The 21,218-nt window shown below is 38.5% G+C and overlaps 2 protein-coding genes and 1 long non-coding RNA gene across 6 annotated transcripts; 1 reads left to right on the forward strand and 2 right to left on the reverse strand.

Moving 5' to 3' along the window:
- Positions 1–1,032: 1,032 nt before the first annotated feature.
- On the reverse strand, positions 1,033–8,310 carry LOC101158846 (alpha-1,3-galactosyltransferase 2). 3 transcript variants are annotated; one of them, XM_078947060.1, is made up of 5 exons: positions 8,231–8,310; positions 4,157–4,246; positions 3,792–3,887; positions 3,099–3,236; positions 1,033–3,018 (listed from the first exon to the last, which is right to left on the reverse strand). In XM_078947060.1, the coding sequence occupies exons 3-5, from the start codon at positions 3,863–3,865 to the stop codon at positions 2,334–2,336; spliced, it is 897 nt and encodes a 298-aa protein (XP_078803186.1). In that variant the 5' UTR covers positions 3,866–3,887; positions 4,157–4,246; positions 8,231–8,310; the 3' UTR covers positions 1,033–2,333. The 3 variants fall into 3 exon arrangements, with proteins under 3 accessions (XP_078803186.1, XP_004068799.2, XP_020558799.1); XM_004068751.5 differs by lacking the exon at positions 8,231–8,310 and adding an exon at positions 7,515–7,648; XM_020703140.3 differs by lacking the exon at positions 8,231–8,310 and having other exon boundaries at positions 4,157–4,986.
- A 456-nt stretch (positions 8,311–8,766) lies between these two features.
- Positions 8,767–20,129, reverse strand: znf362a (zinc finger protein 362a). Of its 2 annotated transcripts, none has more exons than XM_011474818.4 (9): positions 19,874–20,129; positions 17,031–17,094; positions 15,174–15,414; positions 14,939–15,064; positions 13,491–13,818; positions 13,062–13,286; positions 12,856–12,934; positions 9,883–10,041; positions 8,767–9,795 (listed from the first exon to the last, which is right to left on the reverse strand). In XM_011474818.4, exons 2-9 carry the CDS (start codon positions 17,091–17,093, stop codon positions 9,676–9,678), a joined length of 1,341 nt encoding a protein of 446 aa, XP_011473120.2. In that variant the 5' UTR covers position 17,094; positions 19,874–20,129; the 3' UTR covers positions 8,767–9,675. The 2 variants fall into 2 exon arrangements, with proteins under 2 accessions (XP_011473120.2, XP_023810634.1); XM_023954866.2 differs by having other exon boundaries at positions 15,174–15,381; positions 19,874–20,110.
- LOC144992135 (uncharacterized) lies at positions 13,733–14,870 on the forward strand. The gene is made up of 2 exons (XR_013655941.1): positions 13,733–13,870; positions 14,665–14,870. It is a non-coding gene; the product is annotated as an uncharacterized LOC144992135 (long non-coding RNA).
- Positions 20,130–21,218: the final 1,089 nt, after the last annotated feature.

Below are 21,218 nucleotides of genomic sequence, written 5' to 3' on the forward strand. Positions count from 1 at the left end.
CCTTTAAGAGAGAGATTAAAAGTTAGAGCCCTGCTCCCAGTCCAACCCTCATTCTAGAAACAAAGCAGGGAGGGGTTAGGTCTTTGATACAAAGGTTCATTGATGCCAAAAGATACAAATTTATCAGGAATTTTTTGTGCTGTCAGTTCGACCAAGGTTTATTTAACCCTTGTGCTATCTTAGATGACCCCACCCTTACATTGACGTGTTCTCCCTACCATGACAAAGGTGGATAAAGGTGGAAAGATTTCATGTAATCCATGGACACCAGTGAAGATCACAAATCATTGAAGAAAAAAGGTTCAGAGCACTGTCTAGTGGGTCTAGATGACCCAACTCCCAATGGTAAAGTGCCTAGGATAGCAAAAGGGTTACAATCCCACTCTGATCATCTTTTGATCTGTTTTTAAAGCTTTCCCAGTGGTCTTTTATTTATGATTATGCCGTTTCTAGACTAAAAAACCTGTGTCGTTTTTTAAGACATAGGTTCTGCAGAGTGGCAGTTCATAATAAAAGTTGCCCCTGATTTGTAGGTGGAACTGTTGACACGGAGTAAGCCTGTTCCTACTTCCCATCCTCCATCTGTTAGCACTCTCTCCCACTAGCTTACAGCCCCTCGCGACCCCAACCTAATATTACCACTGCCACAAAAATGGCGAGCAACAGTGGCGCTTTCCAGCCATACAGTTCTGAGCCAGATACCAGCTCAGACGAGCAAAACAAAGACGCACATGGACCTAGTCATCTACATTGTTGAGAATTACAGTTACTAGTTACTACATCAGCCAAAAAGTAGTTGAGTTTGTAACTCAGTTACCGCATCTTAAAAGTAATTAGTTACTCAGCAGAGTAACTCTGGTCACTTTGCCAGTTAAAATACTGCAATGATTTTGATATTTTTCCTCTGCTGCCTGCAAATGTAACGTATAACTTAATGGCAACAATTTAATAAAAGTGACATTTCTAGTGTTCTGCTGTAGTTCTACCAATAAAAGTTGTTGTTTGATTATAGAAAGAGAGGAATGAAGTGGAGACATTTGAAAATGTATTTATCAGATTCATCACAACAAAAAACTACAAAAATTTACATATAAAAATCAATAACATTAACTTCATACACAAAAAAAACAAAGCTTTGAAGTATTAACATCTTTTAGTCATTCCAATTTTAGTCTAATTAAACAACAATAGTTTCAAGCACATTGACAGACAATGGAAATGCAAAACCATCAACAAGAAAAATGTAAATATTAACAATACATGCAGGAGAAAACAAAGTTTGCATAATAAATGTAAAGGTTTCAAGTATCCCATTAAATGATGTGTTTAGCTGCGTATTTATTTTCGTCATCAATGTAAGCTACTTTATGAAAGTTAACAGCACGGAGGGGAAAGTTCTGCTCTGCTGGGGTTATGGAATGACTCTGACTCAGGAGTGGACAGCCGGAGCATGTCTGCCACAACATACTTATGGAGTGGGGAGTTATTGGGCTGTAAAATCCAGTTCGTCTTATTTTAAGCAAAGAGACGGCATAAGCACACTCACAAACACTCAGTGTGTGTTTCAAAAATGCAGCAGGAGCACATCTGAGTTAGTTTTAATTTATTTTTTCAGTCATAAAACAGCATCTAAAAATCCACCAATCCACAGAGTTGATAGCTGCAGTTTAAACAGGGCTTCAGCCATTTTGAAAACGATGTTGTGGGGACCTGGTACTTATCCCCGCCCATGGCCACTAATACTCATGGGATGTGTTGATTTCCACACCATATAAGTTAGGAGCTTTGAAGACAAGTGACCGTCATGTTACGGTTTGTGTTCAAAGCATATGGATTGTACTGCTGTGAACGCATATGAGCAATCTATTCGTCTGCTCACTCCTCCCCCATATGGTGTAGAAATCAACACTTCCCATGAGTCTTAGTGGCCATGGGTGGGGCTCCCGCCCATGGCCACATGGTGTTATTTCCACACCATATGAGTTAGGGAGCTGTGAAGAGAAGTGACCATCATGTTGTTACGGTTTGTGTTGAAATCATATGGATTTTATACTGTAAACACGTATGAGCAATCTATTCCTCTGCTCACTCCTCCCCCTTACTAAAGTGTTAGGGTTGCGACATCTGCGGGACACAGATAACTGACAATTCTAGCCAGTTAAATGGCAGCTCCACTCTCACCACCGCGCAAGGAGTGACGCTCCAGCCTTCTTCTTCGCACACAACTACACATAAGGTGCACAGTCTCATAGGGCGCCCCCTACAGTTTGGAGAAAATTAAAGACTTTTAAGTGCGCCCTGTAGCCGTGAAAATACTGTAGAAGACAGAAAACCTAAGAAATGCGCAGCTTGTTATAATACTTTGGTGCCCACATCAGTCTGCGGACCCGAATGTCGCTTCTGCTTCCGAGGTTGGCGTCCCAGCAGTACTCTGGAGACAAGATCCTGCTGGGTTTGTGAAGCCAGAAGTACTTGTTTAAATGGCTTTCATCATGCCACAAAGCCTCCACGTTATTTTGTTTATCCTCCATAATGCTTCTGTGGCAAGCATCAGCCAAGGCTTTTACGCTTCTCCAGGAGCCTCCAAAAACTGCAGCATGGTAGTAAAAATCCCCCATTTCTAAGTATGCATTGGACTTTGGGTTCTGATCGTAAGTGAAAAGCCACCTTGGCAGGCGGTAGTAGTGAGCATGGAGCAGAGCCACAGAGTCTCCCAGAGCCTCAGAGCCGAATCTCCCAGTAAATAGCTGATCGACATCAAAACAGAAGACGTGTGTTGAGTGGTTGCGAATATCTGACTCTATTAGCTGTGATATAGACTTCATTCGCATCATAGAGATGTCTTGCCACCTTTTGTGCCTTTCTACTTTGATTATTTTTAGGCTTCGCTGAGGGTTCAGCTTGATGTTTGGCACCTTCTCCGGAGTGTCCGTAAAGACGTAGTATGTCACAGGTAAGCCCAACATGAAGTGCTGCTCTGATGAGTATAAGAAGTCTTTGAGGTAGACATCCAAGTACCTAAAGAGGTGAGCAGACAGGATTTTAGGATGTTTTTTGACTGAATTTCTACTGCAACCAACCCTGTTGGACAAACAAACCTTCCAACAGCAAACACAGTCAGAGCAACAGAAGATCCTTGTGATTTGTGCTCTTGATCGTATTCATTAGGGTCAAACATTCCCTGCCAGATGATGGGAGCTTTCCAAGACGTGCATGTCTGCACATCCTGTCTTGACCTAGAAAAAAGAAAAGTTTTCTTGTTATTCTGCTCAAATGATTTCCCCTAAATGAATTGATAAACTTAGTGCCACTCTCTGACTTAAAGGTCAGCAAGATTATTTGTCAAAAAAGTATTTTTATTTCTAGAACAATCTGATGGAGACATTTTCCACCTTGTGATTCCTGCTTTTTTGCACATATTTTAAATCTAAATCCTTCTCTGAAGTGCATTTCATTCCCAGTGCAGTGGTTAAAGTCTGTCAAATACAGAAGTAAGGCATCTTTGGGGCATTAATATAGAGTATTACAAGAAAGTCTCTGAAAGCACAACCCTGACATGTTCAGTTTATTTCAGGTACATGGAAAACACCTGAGAGGAGCTTAAATAGTTTAATGAAACTGTTATGCAGTATTTAATGAACCATTACAGGGCTTTACAAAAAAGGGATTATCTATTTAGGCATAAATTCCTTATCCTTGAAGAAGGACTTCTTGTTTGTTTTCTGTGCAAAACACTTAACATAAATCAATGAAAGTTTAAGGTTCTGCAGAAATAAGCCAAATTAACTTACAAAAGATCCAGTTTAGCATCAATTCTGTTGTCCAAGTTCAGCATCATTGAACTTTTCAAAGAACACTTTTCCATTGGTAGGAAACTGCAGAAAAATCTGACATAAAAAATGGTTAATCCCGTTAATACCAACAATAAAGCAGTTTAAAACAACAGTTTTTAAAGCTTTAAAATGCGCTGCTAGTTCTACGTCCCTGACATGAATGTCCAAACCACAGGAAAGACCACAATGCTGAATCTATGGGTTTCTTGTGAGTTCTCTACAAAACTGAAACTTGTCAATTGTTGCATCTCTTTGTCAAAGGCCATGTATGAGCCGTACAAATAAAAGTTATTGGATTAAAGATTCTTGCTTTTTATACTCACTTTAATGTTGGAATGCTGAAATAGAAAATGCAGAGGGCACTCGTAGAGTAAAGAGCACAGATCCAATGACTCCATGTCTTGGGGATCTTCCTGCATGAACAAACAAGGGAAAAGCACTTAGACATTATGTATCAATGCATTCCTGAATTCCAAAAACCAAGTAAAAATGTTGTAAGTGTAAACATTAAAGCTAAAAGCTTAAATAATGCAGTTAGTCCAAGGGCCAGACTCTCTACCACAGTGACAGAGATTCTGTTTCAGTCAAACTTCTCTTTTCTGTCCTAACATGTTACAGAACTGCTTGGGCGTGGTTTCAACGCAGCAAAGATTATAGGGACAAGTGAAAAAATTACGACACTTAGTGTCTGCTTTTATTATGCAGGATTCTCACATTCACAGCAAAAAAAAAAAGTTTTGAGATTTTTGTGACCTTGTGAATAGTATTTTTTTCCTATTTTAGTTCCATTTCCTACCTAAAACATCTGTGCCTACCTCATATAAAAAAGACTGTGAAATTATTTTAAAAAATACATATATATATATGTATATATAAATATATTACATCATTTGGTGGGCATTGTTACTAAATAGACAAAGATCAGGTGGTTGGTTTTATAATTACTCTGTTTTGTGGCAAAATTGATTCTGTAGGAAAATAGGAGAACATCTGACTAAAGATTTTTAAAACTCAGATTTTTAAAACTTTTCATTGATTTTCCTACTGCCTCTGTAAGTCTATAGTTGGTGGTGCTATTTATATACTTCACAGACAAGGTGATCTATTTCATGGGAAACTGTTAACTTGAACTGTTCTTTAAAAAAAAAAAAAAGATTAACTATGGCTTTCACCATAAATGACAGGGTATAGAGAGACCTTTAAAACACTGTTAATAACCATATATGAAAATACAAATTAAATATTTACATTAAAAAAAACCTAGTCAAGAAAAAATAAAATAAAATGTACCGTATTGCAACTTAAAAACTTAGCACTAAAAAATCTCTACTATTAGAACACAACACATTCTTAAAGTCCCACTCTAATGAAAACCAGGAGAGCGTACTAACAAAGAGATGATGGGAAGTGGGGGAAGGATCACGCAGCGCCAACAGTCCCACCCACAACTCAGTTGTTAATTTCTAATAAACTCCTGCTACTCTGCAGAAAATATGTCCTAGAAAACAACACAGTTTTTTTATTATTTCACCTAAAAATCGCACTATCATACTTATAAGACCACTAGTACAGCTTTTGCAATAGAGCAAACGATGAACGAGGTTGCAAAATCCAAACCCCACTCAAGCAGCCACAAGTATCTTGAAAAAAACACACCGTAAGACCTTTGTACAGGTATCTTCCACAGCCCTTCCGGAAAGATTCCCTGCCAAGAAAACACCCTGATGTCAACAAGCGAGGGGAAGTTCATAACTTTGACACATCAAAGAGTATATTTTTCTTTCTATGTTTCCAAGTTCCTCATTTGGGGAATTTCCAGGACAACAGCTTATTTTCTTGCCATCCCTCACAGGATGGAGAAACCAGCACAAAGGGAAATACTAACTCAGTCCCATTCACCCACTTGTCAGAAGCGACTGGATCCCTCACAAAAGCTTGAAAATGTTTGGGCAAGGAAAGATGGACGTCTCCCACAAGCTTCTTCAGTATTCTAACCAAGTGTATTGGTGTCAACGCAGCGAGCTAGAGAAGAGGCGTTATCAAGAGGGTACAAACCACAAAGACTTTAACATTCATTTGCACAGCAAGTTGTATTATTTGCAAACTGAAGTTGAAGATAATGATAAATGTAACACCTGTCACGATATGCAGATATGGCACAAGATCTTAAGCCAGTGCAACTATGAGGATATAAGGTTGCAAAATGTGGTAAATGGGATGACTATCAAGGGCAGAACAGATAAGCCTGACTGCGAATGTGAGGTGTGTATTCAGGGGAAATTTACACAAACACAAAATAGGAATCCTTATCAAAGAGCAACAGCCCCCCTGCAGATGGGACACACAGAATTAGAACCAATGGCAAATGAGTATACTGATGGGTACAAATATGTGCAGTCATTCACTGATGACTACTCCATCACAGTATTGGTATATTTTTTAAAAGCATATAGTGATGCACTTCATGCATCAGAGAAGTTTTCAGCCGTTATTGCTCGTTTTGAGAACGGGAAGTGCATCTGATCTGATGACGGTGCAGAGTTAACATGCAGAGACTTTCAAACTTTGTTGAGGAAAAATGGTATTAAGCATGAGACATCAGCACCACATTCACCTCATCAGAACGGCACGGCTGAGAGAGGCTGGTGTACTCTCTTTGGGATGGGCAGGTGTGTGCTTGTTGAAAGTCAGTTACAAAACAGTCAAAAGTCTGTTAAAGTCAGTTCCATGTGGAACTATGCTGTTCAAACAGTAGCCATTGTGCGGAACGAATGTTTTGACAAGCGAATAGGAAAGACTCCTTTCCAAATGCTAACAAGAAGAAAGCCAGGCCTGTCAGAACTGTGAACATTTGGATCTGCCTGTTAAACAAACAAACAGGACAGAGAAACGCTTGATCCAAAGTGTGACCGAGGATTCTTTGCTGGTTATGACAAAAACAGTCCAGCCTATTTGGTTTATAATCCAGAGACAAAAAAAGTCCAGAAATATCGACTTGTCAAATTTGTGAGCAAGATGAGCGCAGTGGGCAAACACAGACACAGGGGAAGTTGGACCTAATGATTATGACATAGTAAATCTACCTATTCCTGACAGTAACACATACAACGTCGACAGAGACATCAAGCAGCGGAAAGCCGGCTACACAAATAATGGTTTTGAGTCGCCAGGAGGTTCCGAATTCGTTTTTGTTTTTTTAACAAAACGCTCTTACATATTCGATCAAACCACCAAGAGACGGACAACTTCGGAGTTTTTACTCTCCCAAACTCTCACCCACTCTGTCCTTAGCAAAAAGTACTACACATACTTAAGTATACTTGAGAATAAGTATAGCAAATATAATATATAGCCATGCACATGTTGCAAGTTTACAATACATAGATAGTATATAAAAAGTAAGCTTATGCTGTACAAAAACGTACACGTTAAGACTACTTTATGCTAAGGTGTCCATGCCACCGCCACCAAACTCTGAGCATGAGAAAGCTTTAATTGATCCCACTATGGTGAAATTGATAAAACCAACAGAGAATAGCAGAAAATAAGTAGCACTAAAATACAATGAATAACACAATGACATGTCCAGTGTCTATGTATAGTTTCAAAAAATAAATTATGATGCAGTAATGGTAAGAATCTTTATGAAATTTGATGCAATAAATAGACAGAGACAGATACCTGCAAGTTCCCATCATGGGGAAAAATCCTCATGTGGACTCTCAGGTTGGATATGAGGTGTGGCGTGGGTTTCAAAAGTAATATAGTATAAATGTGAGCTGAAAGGAGTGGCACATCTCAGGACTGAGTCGCTATTTGCATCAGCATTGCACCAGCCTCTTTGGAAACAAAGTTACCCAGCCGACCTGGCTGCCTGCCTTTGATCAAATAAATCTCATCTACACATCTGTCACAATAACTCACAATAAATATCACAATACACTCACCTTGGAAAATCAGAACACGAAATGATTCTGGATTTGTTAAAAGTTTAAAAAATATTTAAAAAAAAAAGCTAATGTTTTATTTATTTTTTTGTGGTCATGGATAGTTATGAACCATTTGCACAATATAGATATTGGAAATGCTTGGGTCACTGTTGTTTTTATACCTCACAATTTCTTGTCATGTTTCTGAGACAGAGCATTAAAGACTTTCAAATTCCTCCAAACCCAGAACTCTGATCCACGTCTGGTTTATTATAATACGTTTCTTTTTAAAAGTGGCACTGCATTTTATAGGCTGCATGTCCATCCTCGTCATATTTTCCATTCTAAGTTTTTCTCAGTGCCAGTTTATTAACCGTACAACACTAATTCTTTCACCACTGAATTGCACCCTTTTTCTTTTTTGCTGTCACTCTTTTGTCACCAATCACACCTGAAATTTTCCTTTACCTGCTCCAACCTGCTTTGTCCAATGGACAGTCATCATCCCCACTTTCTCCATTGCTTTGAAATGTAAAACTGGGTGCCTACAATTCTTTAAAAAAAAAAAGTATATAAATGCTCAAAAATATAAATAACAATTGTTTTTTTTCATCCATTTAGAAAATGTAAAATGAGAAAAATACCCCCCCACACACACACATATTAGGTATTAAGTATTTAGTTAGTATACTTCCTACACTTCACATATATGGCTTATAGTATAATTGCTATACTTACACTCAAGTATACTTCATATGATAAATTTCAAGTGTACTTTAAGTCTAGCTTCAAGTAAAGCTTTTAATTCCATCTGTTGGCCAGACATGAAATGTTTATTTGGCAAAAATGATCTTTTTCAATCTAGAAATTTTAAAAGTAGCAAAAAAAAAACGTCTGTGAAAAAAAACCTAATGTATTTCCTTTTGTAATGTTGGGTCTGTGGTTTAAATAAATGTATAGTTGTTTTCATCTTGTTTTAAGAAATAAAAAAGGAGACAAAAACAAACGTTTGATGCAGATTTTTTCTCTCCATTATGATCATTAGCAACAATATATAAAAAATATTTTTATCAAGTACAATTTGATTTACACAAAAGAAATCTGTACATGTTTCTCCACTATATTGACCTCTTACACTCATCAAACATCATCCATGTGTACCAAAGCACTCATCAACTGTGCGAGTGCGTACATCTGTCTGTGTGTTTGTTTTTTGGCCATATGTTTTTTTTGGCCATAGTGTTGTCTTTAATTGGATGTTTTTATAATCTTATCCCAGTATTATAGGTAGTCTTAGAATATTTCGACTAAAATATCTCCAATAATTAACACCAGGTTTGTACTTTTACAAATTTGTTTAAAAAAGGTTTTTCAAAATGTCAAAAATTGGCAACATCTTCAACATTTCTGACATAAATGTTTCAACACCATCAGTACTTTGAGTATTATTGCAGCATATCTGATAAAACCTTGCAAACTCTCAAATGGCATGACACGCAAAAAAAAAAAACAAACACAAATCTATATGTTAAGTTGTCCACTTAGTAAATGGAAGACTATTTTTTGATGTATCGTTTTTGCAAAGACTTAATGGGAAAAAATGCATAAAGAACCAAACAAAAAGTTAAGCAGTAAAAATAAGTTCATCCGTCATTTCCGTGGAGCTGCCTCCAGCTAATTTTCTTTCTCTCGAAAGTAACACGGGTAGATATTTACGGCCTTCAGCGTGAAGCCTAAAAGTGCTGAGAAATCATCTTTGGATGTCCCCAATGATACTGTCTGGTCAGCAAGAATAGGAAAGCGAGATAGATCCATCAAAGGAGATCCTCTTCTCAAAACACTGACAGTCTATTGAAGCCCATTTTTGGCGTTCCATGGTTGTTTGGCGGGGGAAGCCCAAGAGTTTATGGACCTTAGATGATGGAGATTCGTATAGGAATGGAAGGAGAGTCTGTCCTGTGTAGAGGTGAATGATGGGACATCACATGTTCCACCATCCCATGTTTAGACATGTGCTTCATCAGGTATGTCTCCTGGAAAGAGTAAGAGGGAGAGAAAAAATGAGATCAAATGGATGTTTATCCAGATTTAAAAAGAGGTAACTTAAGGGTCCAGCTCACTGAGGTGTATGCTCTGCCACACATGCTGCAGCAGAAAGCCTTGGCGTTTTTGATGGCGTGCGCAGACAGATGGATCTGCAGGGAGCCAGAGTCTGAATAGGCACGGTAACAGTTGGAGCATTTGAAGGGCTTGTCTTTGTTATGCTGTCTCTGATGAGACTTCAGAAGAGAAAAGAGAAGCAGGACAGGGTGTGGGTCATAGAGCTTGTCTAACAAATTGAAGAGGTTACAACCAAACAAACGGTCAAAAAACGAATAAAGTTCCTGTCATCAAGACTTTACAACATCCGTGCATCTATCTGTAGAACCTGTTCCATCCCTTTTGGGGTTGTGGGGTTGTTGAAGCCAACCCAGCTAAAGTTGGGTGATCGTATGGTACACCTTGGGAATGTTGAAGGGCCACAAAGACACACCTGAGGGGCGTTTTGGAGTCACCAATTAACCTATTATGCATGTTTTTCAACTGTGGGAGGAAACTGGAGAGAACTCAAGCCGGCATGGGGAGAGCGTGCAGGCTCCATGCAGGGTGGGACCCTGCTTGGATTTGAGCTAGCGCCTTCATGCTGTAAAGCGAGGGTGCACACTACGCACCTAACAGTTTGTTATAAATAAATGTTAAATTTGTCAAATGGAAAAAAGAAGGAATGAATAGCTATGAGAAAAATGTCTGCTCTGGTCACTAATAGCTATTTCAAACACTTTAAAGCAACAGAACTCTAAAAAATTGTAATGTATGTGGGCTACAATACCGAAGTAAGACTTCATGGTAATGCTAACATATTTAAGTTTCCACTACAATTAGAGACTTCCTGCTGGTGTCGCACCTTTTTTTTTTTTGCACTAATCTGGTTTTCCTAAAACACATAGATCTATTCCCTTAAATGGTAGCTTTCTCAAATCATCTTTGCAGCAAAACGTTTTAAATTAGGTAAATCTTTTAAACAACTACCCCAAAAAACTAATTGCATAAGAATTAAATTATAAAGAAATATCCAAGGTATACACATACAAGCATAGTTATGACTTTAAAGTCCCACTCCAATCATCTTTTGATCCATTTAAAAAAGCGCCTGCCAGTGGTCTTTTAAAAAAAATAGGATTATGTCGTTTTTAGCCCAAATCAAAAAACTTTCAACAGAAAAATACATCAGAAATTCCCCAATAAGTTTGGGGCGGGCCCTCATTTCCCATCATCCCTCTGTTTACACATTCTCCCGCTAACTCACAGCCCCTTACAACTCTAATCTAACAATACCAGTGCAAAAAAAAATGATAAATATTGGAATCATCCAGCTTTGTTTTGAGCCAGATCCCAGTTCGGACGAGGAAAACAAAGACGTACAAGGATCTAATCTGTAAGTTGATGCATCAGAATAAAGCAGAGCAGACGCTTGTTTTCCACCCAGTGTATTTTCTATGTAACAAATACAATCTTTTTATAATGACATATTTGCGTCTGCTCCTGAAACACAGCGATTTAAATAAAGAAATACTAATGCAATTTTAAGCATCATTTTTTTCATATATGTCCTGTATGTATCATGAGAAAATACTACAAGACCACGGTAAAAACACCAAAAACACTATTTTAATTGTACGATTTTAACAGTTTAACATGTTTATAATTCTGCTGTTAATTTACAGAATAACGAACAGAAGTAAAAAAATAATGACAATCATCATTATATTTAATGGATTCAGGATGTCTGGTACTGTATGTATCAGTGGAAAATTGTCTGTCATTATGAGTAATTATAATGCCATCATCTACACGTGGGTATATCCAGATAATATGTGCATTTCCATCCATTTTCTAAAACCCACTGTATTTCTTTTAGGGGGACTGGGCTGGAGAATCATGTAGCAGCAGCTGTTGGGTGAAGTTAACCCTGGACCAACAACCACACAATCACACACACCTACAGACAATCTAAAGTCACCAGTTAACCTATGATACATGGTTTTAGGCTGTGGGAGGAAGCTGCAGTCGCTGGAAAAAACCCACATATACATAAAGAGAACATACAAACTCCACACAGAAAGCACTAACTCCACTTACTTCACTAACCAGTGCATATATGTGCATGTATTTATCTTATTTTATTTTCTTCATTTTCAAATCAATATTTAAATATCCTAACCACATTTGAAAAATCAATGTTTATATTTTTTGTTTTTTACTGCTTGAAATAAAAAAGAAAACAACCAAAGTGAATAAAAATACATCTCTGTTGTGCTTAAAAAAAGAAATATTGCCATCTAGTGGGCAAATGTAAATACTACCAATCATGCCAACTTCACTGTAAGAATCTTAAAATGATTTATTTTGTGAATGCATTTGTGCAAATATAAGTGCACTGTCTACAGTATTACATCCACAATGATACTTGTTAGTTATCCTGCATTGTGGAGGGAATATTAGCAGAATGGACTTTAGTTAGGAGGTAAAATGGTTTTGAGGATGAGCCCACAGAAATGTGACGAGTGTGTGGAGAAAAGATAGTCCTAAAATAGTTGGCTGTGCATCATACTTTATTTGTGACTAGTGTCTGCCTGTTTGTATGTAACTTTGAATTTGTGTGTGCATAATAATTTATTTGTGTATGTTTAAAAAAGTCTAAAAACCTCTCTGGCACTTGTAACTTTGATCTGAGTGTAAATGTGCTTTTGTGTGTGTGTATCAGGCGATTGGTGCGTTCTGTTATGATTTGTATGTGTAGGAGCTGTTTTAAATTCATAGTAAGTTTTAAGCTAGTGCACTTTCAATTTGTGCATGCATGAATTGTGTTATGTATTCATACGTTTTTGATATTAAAGTGTACACATTTGCAAGTACACACGAAATCTCTTCTATGAGTTACAAATCAAGTTTTACGCACACAAAAATCCAAAGTTACACTCAAACAGGCAGATGCAAGGTACAAATGAGTGTTACGCCCACACAAATATTATGTGACTGTTTTCTCTCTGTACCTGCAGATTAGACAGTTGGGTGAAAGCTTTTTCACATCCTGGATGGGCACACTTGTAAGGCCGGTCACCCGTGTGGATTCTGGAACAATGACAAAAAGAATCTGCTTGGAGGCTGGAAACAAGATCAGTAACTGTTCAACTTTAGGGCAGGAAGTTCGATACGTATAGAGGTGGGGCCGGTGAAGGAAGGAAAAGAAACCACAAACCTGGTATGCTGTTGCAAGTGAGAGAGCTGGCGAAAACATTTCTCGCAGTAGGAGCAGCGGTAAGGTTTGGTGCCCAGGTGTATGCGCAGATGCTGAGCTAGGTAGGATGCGTTTGCAAAGGTCTTGGTGCAGTGAGGACACCTGTGAGCTTTGGCCTCTGTGTGGGTTTTGGAGTGAATCTGCATGTCTGACTTGGAAAAGAAGGTCAGCGGACAAATTTTACACCTGTAAAAAAAACGATAAATGCTGAGTCACATTTTCAAAGCCTCTATGTTTTGTTTGCTGATTTTTTTTATCTGTGTATCATGTTAGAGGTCCTATGACAGATTTGATGCACGCTCTGCTCACGGCACTGAACTAAAAACACAACCTGTGGGTTTGCAGGTTTTCTCTGCCGTAGATATAATTAATGAAGAAAGGTGATCCTGCCTGTAAGTTTTCCCCTCTTTTGCAGAGATGCCGACGCAGGGCTGGTCATTCCCTGAAGCGAGGATTGGGTAGGGTACCACCAAGAGAGAAGACCCGTTCTCCGCCTTGATCTTTTTGCGCCCTCGCTCCAGCTTTGGAGGAGGGCCAAGAAGTCCCAAAAGGCCTCCGTTGCTCTTCCCGCCCTCAATCCCGCGGCCAGCAGCCAACCCTGAGATGAAGTGAGGGGTGGAAGACCCGCACAGCCGGCTTTGACTGCTCGAAGTGGGAGTTGTGGGAGTGAGGATCTCAGAGGTGCTGAGGTTGCCGGTTCTGGAAGCCAGTGCCACACCTGAGGAGCAGCGATGATTCAGCATTACATCAAGGAAAACTGCCATATTCAGGTACACACAGATGACATAACCAGATCTCAGCAACTCTGATAAATTGGGCTGTTCTTGTTGATCTGAGTTAACTGTCTGCAAACATCATTTACAGAGAACTTGCCTCAGCCTCAGTTTCTTGTTTTTGAATTGTCATCGTTAGATGTGGGAGGTTGGGTCTTAAAGTCACTTTAAAGCAGCAACACAAACTAAACAAAGCTGCGGTTTCCTGTAGGGAACATCCTAACTCTGCGAGAAGATGTAAATGTTAACAAATTCAACAAATACATTTAATTAATCCTTGTGTTGATTCCCTGTAAACTGAATACTTTAGCTTCGTATCAGCTGTCTAGAGATTATGTGTTTACAGAGGGCACTATGTGGAGCTCAGCACCAGTCAAACCGTGTAAAAGGCATTTACTTCACTAAATTACACCTTCCTCACACAACGTTTACGTCACTCATTTATTCCAGGCAGTTTATCCCTTGTGCTATCCTAGGCACTTTAACGTTGGGAGTTGGGTCATCTAGACCCACTAGACAGTGCTCTGAACCTTTTTTCTTCAATGATTTGTGATCTTCACTGGTGTCCATGGATTGCATGAAATCTTTCCACCTTTATCCACCTTTGTCATGGTAGGAAGAACACGTCAATGTAAGGGTGGGGTCATAGGATAGCACAAGGGTTAAGGAGACACAACAGGGCCACTCATCGTGAGAGGACAAAGAGAACAAAATGGATTTGATTCAAGGAAATATTCTAACTAGGATTTACAGAACTGTCTGTAATCTTATTTCATTTCACTTCTTTTTAGGTGTCATTCAGTCGTGACCCAGCAGAGCCGGTGTGGATCTAATCAAAGACATGTTGTGTTCTTGTAGTTCGTTTTGGAAAAAAAAGGCTTTGACACAGTTAGAAACCTTTCACCATTTAATTAAATTCAAACTTTTTTGCTGTTTTTTTGCACTCTCTTGAAATGAGTGCAGGTCTTTTGAAGAAATAAAGATTTTATTCTGAAGTGACATTTAACTAGACTCAGTAAGTGACTTCCACTGAAGAGAGTTCCAGGTCATAGAAAAGCGACTCACCTGAGACGTGGTTTGTTCTGGAAGGATGGTCAATGAGATGACGCAGATGCCAGTCTTCCCACAATCCTCTTGCTTTAATAGCCGCCTTGTCGTCCAAATTCAAGTTAACATCACCCAAAATGCGACCTGTTGGAAAAAAAAAAAGACTTTCTCTTTTTATTTGTTTGAATATGAGGACCCTCGCTGTAAAATGGGAACAACCCTCTTAGAGCTGGCATGCTGGAGGTGAGGATACCTGTGACGGAGCTGGAGGCAGGACGGGCGTGCAGAGCGATGTCAGGCTGAGAGGGGCTCTGACTGTAGAGGGCCGGCATCTGCTGCTGAGCCTTGGAGGATCCGTGCTGGCTGCCGTCAGCCTGACTGGGAGTCAGTAAAGGCTGCTGGGAAGCCGATGAAGCAGCGGGCAGATGGGGTTGTCGGATCTTCTCCGCCATCAGCTGCTCCTTGATTTTATTGATCAATACTAGGTTATCCAGCTGACAGCCAGAAAACAGCATTAGAGTCAGGCCGTCATTTGTTCTGAGACTTTACATGGAAATGACTCCCTCTAACGGTTGGTTCCTTGACTTACAGTTTAATGTTTTATTTGTTAAATAGATTGTAATCAGAAAAGTATTTTTCCTTTGTTTGTTTGTCCTTTAGTTTTATTTTATTTTTTCCTTAGAATGCCAGACACAAACCAAAAAAAGCATTTTGTGAAGTTTTAAAGTCAGTAAACTCTACTTCATTTGTTATCCTTTGAGTACAATAGAACAAACAGGTGGATTTGTTTCCCACATTTTGCTATTTCCCTTGATTCTTAGAAACTAGAAAATGTTTCAGAATCCTGAAATTTATTTATGTTTTTGGTCATTTGAATATTTTTACAACAGTTTAATCTCAGTAAATATGAAATGGAACACTTGATTTTCCATTTCATGACTAAATAAAGTATTTAGTGCATCTCGGGGCAATATGTTATAATCAAGGTGAAACACAGTTTTATGCGGTTTGATTGCTTTAGATCAACAGAGTTCTGTTTCTGAATAATACAGATGCACAAAAAACTGCATGCAGTCCAGACCTAATAAAAGGTGTAGCAGATGATAAACTTTCTTCATAACAAGAATCTGTCATTATTGGAATGTCACTTGGCCATGAAGTTATAAAACAGGTGACCAAACAGAGTTTTAAACATGTACATCTGCATTGCAACAGTAGCTATCAATATTCATTTTAAAATTGCGGTTGAATAAAATGAATACTTTTTTCTCTACTCTCAGTTGACAATGAATTCACTGCAACCTCTCTTTCCAAAGGACTAAGATGCATCTTTTGAGTGTTCAGAGTCTTTCAGCTAAGCTAAAAATTGAATGGTCCATAGAAATCTGTCGTTTCGGTCCAAAATTTCTTATCTTTATCTACCGTATACCTGTACATACAGTGGAGGAAAAAATATTTGTCAGTAACCAATTCTGCAAGTTATCCAACTTTGAAAAACAGGAAAGGTCTGTAATGTTCATCATAATTACACTTCAACTGCTAGAGACTGCGTTAAAAAAGAATGTTACCGGTATAAATGTCACCTGTTTGAACTGGTTATCTGTCTAAAAAACACTTCAGACTGCTATGTCCCCACTACGACCAAGACCAAAGAGCTGTCTAAGAACACCAAGGACAAGACTGTAGACTTGAACAAGACTGAGATGAATCAATCTACAATAAAAAGCAGCTTGATGAGAAGAAACTGTTGGAGCAGTTAAAGATTACTGACAAATATCACTGCACTGCAAAATCTAAAATCTTAAGAAAGTAAAAAGACCCTAGTTCCATAAAAGAATTGTTTCATTTTCTGTCTAGTAAGACAAATAATCTTAACAAGAAAGTTTAGCAAAAATAATCCTACTTTTAGAAAATTTATCTTTTGCACTAAAATGTGATTATTTTTTCCCCTACTGTATTGTTGTTAGGGTTCTAAAACTTTGATTATGTTAAGCAAACAGACTGCTGGGTAAAATACAAAAATGTCTCCTTTTAACTCTTAATATCTTAACAAGTTAAGACTGCTGTAATGATGTAAACTGAAGTTAAGATGAACATCAGATGATCTCACCTGCCCAGGCATGGCTGGAGGAGGAGGCCAGAAATACGGGCTGTTGAAGCGAGGTTCAGCCATTCTGGAAGAAATACACAGAAGAAAAATGTTTTGGATATTCCCTCCGAGACCTACCGCTTCATCCCTACGGAGAAGAGGATGGACCCGAGCTTTCAGTCAGAGAACTAACATTTTGTGAATAATTCATGATTACAAGCAGTTGAGGCATTAGTAGTTAAAGTCATGAGGGAATACAGCGGGATAGTCCCTGCCTCTTCTTCAGGGAAATGAACAGGAAATGAAGACAAATGTATAGACTCAAAGCAAACTGTACCCTTGTTTCAAGGTGAATGTATTTTTTTCAAAAGCAAAATGAAAACATAAATGCTTTAAAATACGTGTTAACTTCCTGCTTTCTCAACATATTTTTCAACAAAGTAACAAACAAAAAAGCTGCTAATTTACAGCAGATCTTTACTTTTTAATTGTAATCTGCAGGCTTTTCTCTCCGCTAACATTTTTTGCCCTGCAAAAAGTATTTTTTTATAAAGAAAAGAAGCTTTCTTTGGCACACTGCACCATTCCTAAGTCTGTCTGGCTCAGTAGAAGCATATCACAGTCCACGGTTCCTAGCCAAGAGAAACAAAACTGATATGTCTAGAAGGCTGGGTGTATAATGCGCTTTAAAAATATATTTCAGTGGGTTTCACCTCCAGGAGGTTCAGGAAGGAACAGATTTTTAGTTTTCTCACACAAGTTCATACATCTTAGTTCCACTTTCTGAAACCACAGTGCTGTCGTGAAAATCTTTATATAGCTTAACTGTGTTGTTACTGCGACCTGGGTTTTTTTTTTCCCCCTTGCGGACCAACTGGAATGAGCTATAAAGCTTTATTAATACTGATTTCCAGCAGGAGAAAAAAAGTGCACATCCAAGTGATGCAGAAACTTTTCAGAGGCGGTCAGGGTTTTTTTCTTTTTCTTTCTTGTCAACAAATTAAACATGCACTTACATTTATAGCTGTAAATGTCAGAAATGTTCATTGTCTGGCTAATCGATTACACATTAGTGAATACATTTGTTGAAAACAAAAGTTACAAAGGGGGTGACAGGGAAAAATAAGCTGAGGCCACCTGAATTCATTCCGGATTTTACCAGAAAACATAATAACATCAATGGGCTACTTCAAGACCCACGCATCTTTTGATCTTTTGTAATAGTGCCTTTTAATTATGATTTTGCTGTTTTAGGTCAAAATCAATAAAAGCTGCATCATTTTTTTAGGTCATAGTTTTTGCAGAGCAGCAGGAGTTCATTAGAAATTCACCTCTGAGTTGTGGGTGGGGCTGTTTGCCCAGAGCAAGCCCGTCCCCACTTCCCGTCATACATGTTTTCCTGCTGGCTTACTGCCCCTCACACCCCGGACCTAACATTAGTGGTGCAAACAACAATGGTGAGCAATATTGGAGCTATCCAGCCGTACAGTTTTGAGCCAAATACCAGCTCAGATGCGGATGCATCAGAATGGAGCGGAGCAGGGAGCCTGTGGCCTCTTCAGCGAATTTTCTACATCACAAATACAATCTTTGTCAAATGACATTTTTTCAGCTGCTCCTGATTCACAACAATTTGAATAAAGAAATACTCAGAAATTGAATCTGGAGCCTATTTTTCTTTGTATATGTCTTCCATCATCAGAAAAATGCCACAAGAGCCTGGTGAAAACACCACAAATACAACATTTATCATAGCGGGTCTTTAAATTATTTAGTAAATGGTTTTATTCTTTTAATGTTTATCTGTTTGGCAGCAAGTTAAGATATTGGATGTTTAACAGTTCATTATCATTTTTTGATACAGGAAACTTTCAAATGTCCGACAAAAGAGAGCAGGACTTCTTTTTTACATATGAAAAAAGTATTTTAAAAAAAGTTTAAATCAATCTGGATGCTTTAGAGTCTAACTTAAAACATATACACAAAAACTGTTAAAGTCTGGCCTATAACATACCTTGAGCAGGCTAGTAAACAATTTTCATAAAAATGGTAGAAACATATTCTGATTGAGGAGCTTGAATCCTAAAATGTTCATTTCCATGAATAAGTCTAAGTTCATTTTTTCTCATGCTATCATGCAATACTAACGGATCTTTGTGAGTCGTTTTATTATAAAAAAAAGTCTCATATTTTTATTTTTGTAATTGTGCAGAAAAAAAACTATTTTATAAAAAAAAATAAAGAAAAATCTCTCAAATAAAAAGTTTCACTTCCGTAAATTAATATCCTACAAGCAGCATTCGTTTCATTTTGACCCCACAGAAACAACCCGTCGCATCTCCAACATCCTCAGACAGTTTATTAAAAAAAAAAAATCAGACAAAAGAAAAACAAAAATGGCAGCCCCGTTTTATTTTTATAAGCAAGGGACGCCATATTCTGCAGATCGGAATGTAATAAGGTAACTGTGTGGATGCCATGGAGGAGGTTTCAGAAACAGCAGCATGCAGCATTTTCTTTGCGTTAGGCGTTCGGGATGATTGTTGTTTACTTTGATTTGGAGGTTTGAATTGCCCGGCTTGAAGAGAGAGAAAAAACCCGACACTTCCTTCAACAATCAGCTGCGCAGCTGCTGAGCCATAATAAATCCGACGATCAACGCGGATCATGACGCTTTATGAAAGCTTTTACTGCACAGCTGCTGATGGGGGCCAAATCGATCAAACTGCGAACGATCCTTTTTTTTTTTTTCTCGTTCCAAGTTTGGCGTGAGCTGAACAGTGACGGAGCGACGCGGGGCTCATGCAGGGAAAGAAGAGGAAGAAAGAGGCCGAGGCGGCTTTTGCGCGGAGGAGCGAACATACCTGCGCCACAGACCGAAGAAATGTTTTATTAGGACTCGGACTCCTTTTGCTGCTCGCTCTGCCTCGGACTCCAAACCTTCCGGGTCGCCTGCTGTTCACTTCTGGGTGCTGCAGGCAACTAAACGCTCTGCGCGAAAAACTCCTTTTTTAGCCCCATTTTTCTCTCGGGCGAAGTGATGCGCGCATTTGCGCCGCTTTAAACTGCGCGCACGCATCGCAAGCTTCATCAAGGCGTTCCTCCTGACTCCGTTCTAGCTGCAGGAAAAAGCGGTTACTTTAAATTATGTCATCAAAGAAATATGTATGAAAGGAACTCGTTTGGGGGCTCAAATTAAAAACGGGCAGCAGATTTATAGAGGGACGGGAGGGGTGGACGGATGCGGGTGTAATCTGGTTGATGTTCTCCACAAATCCTGCGTGTCTGTGTCCGATCAGTGCGGTAAATATGAAGTGTAATCCTCTGAGCTGCAGCAGCAGAAACAGACTGCTAATATGCTCCGTGCTTAGCTCAGCAGGAGATGGCAGTGCTGCCACAGAGGAGAGCTTCAACCCAGCATCCTGCTGCTGCTGCTGCTGCTGCACAAAACAGAACACGCGCTTCACATACAGACTCCAACATCCTCTCCCTGTACACAAACTGGACATTTTTCATTTGCAAAGATGCAAAAAAATAAAAAGCCATAAGTGTGTTTTTGTGTTAATGAAGTTTGTTGCCATGTTGGAACCTTTATTATAACAAAAAAAACTGAAGAATTTCACACAAAAAACAATTCAGAATACAAGCAACGAGTTATAGTGACTTTTTGAAACAAAAGTAATTGTTAGAGTTAGGTTTTACTGAACTGCACTTAAGAAGCTGTTAGTTACTAGGTTAAATAACGATTCTGCTATTAGTTTGATTCATATTTTAATTTGTAGTTTCTGATACAATTCATAGTTTTATTGATTTCGAACAATCCTATATTCAGTGACCTATAATCGATCCATGACATCTTTAGCCAAAATTTCTACCGTGACTCAGAGATAAATACCTGAGTACTGAAAAGTGCAGGTGAAGTTTTCCAGATTTTTTGTATTACTTGCAAGATTATCAAATGTAAATTAATTTTTGTTTATCTGTACAAACAGACAAGAGAACAAGAATTACTGCATTCACATTTTAGGTTTATAAAGTTCAGCCCACTGTAGTTTTTCCACATCAAAATAATACAAACTGAACATTATTAGAACATTCTGGCACACTGTTGGACATAACACTTTGCAAAATTCAAAGTTTTTCCACACATTGGACTGAAATGATGGACTGATCATTTTTTGTTGACATCACGTGTGCGTTGTCTGCTGT

Source organism: Oryzias latipes, chromosome 5 (assembly GCF_053564925.1).
Source record: "Oryzias latipes strain Hd-rR chromosome 5, Olatipes_Hd-rR_3.1".
Classification (NCBI taxonomy): Eukaryota; Metazoa; Chordata; class Actinopteri; order Beloniformes; family Adrianichthyidae; genus Oryzias; species Oryzias latipes.

Bases quoted from the DNA above. Each gene is read 5' to 3' on its own strand.
- znf362a (XM_011474818.4), bottom strand. From the start codon at position 17,093: ATGGCTGAACCTCGCTTCAACAGCCCGTATTTCTGGCCTCCTCCTCCA. The intron at 13,287-13,490 runs GCAGGATCACCT...TTTTTTTTACAG, and splicing joins AAAGAGGGGAAAACTTACAG to GTGTAAAATTTGTCCGCTGA. The intron at 9,796-9,882 runs GTGAGCTGGACC...TACTCTTTCCAG, and splicing joins GTGGCAGAGCATACACCTCA to GAGACATACCTGATGAAGCA.
- LOC101158846 (XM_020703140.3), bottom strand. From the start codon at position 4,281: ATGTCTAAGTGCTTTTCCCTTGTTTGTTCATGCAGGAAGATCCCCAAG. The intron at 3,888-4,156 runs GTGAGTATAAAA...TTTTTATGTCAG, and splicing joins TTCAGCATTCCAACATTAAA to ATTTTTCTGCAGTTTCCTAC. The intron at 3,019-3,098 runs GTTTGTTTGTCC...TCACCTCTTTAG, and splicing joins ACTGTGTTTGCTGTTGGAAG to GTACTTGGATGTCTACCTCA.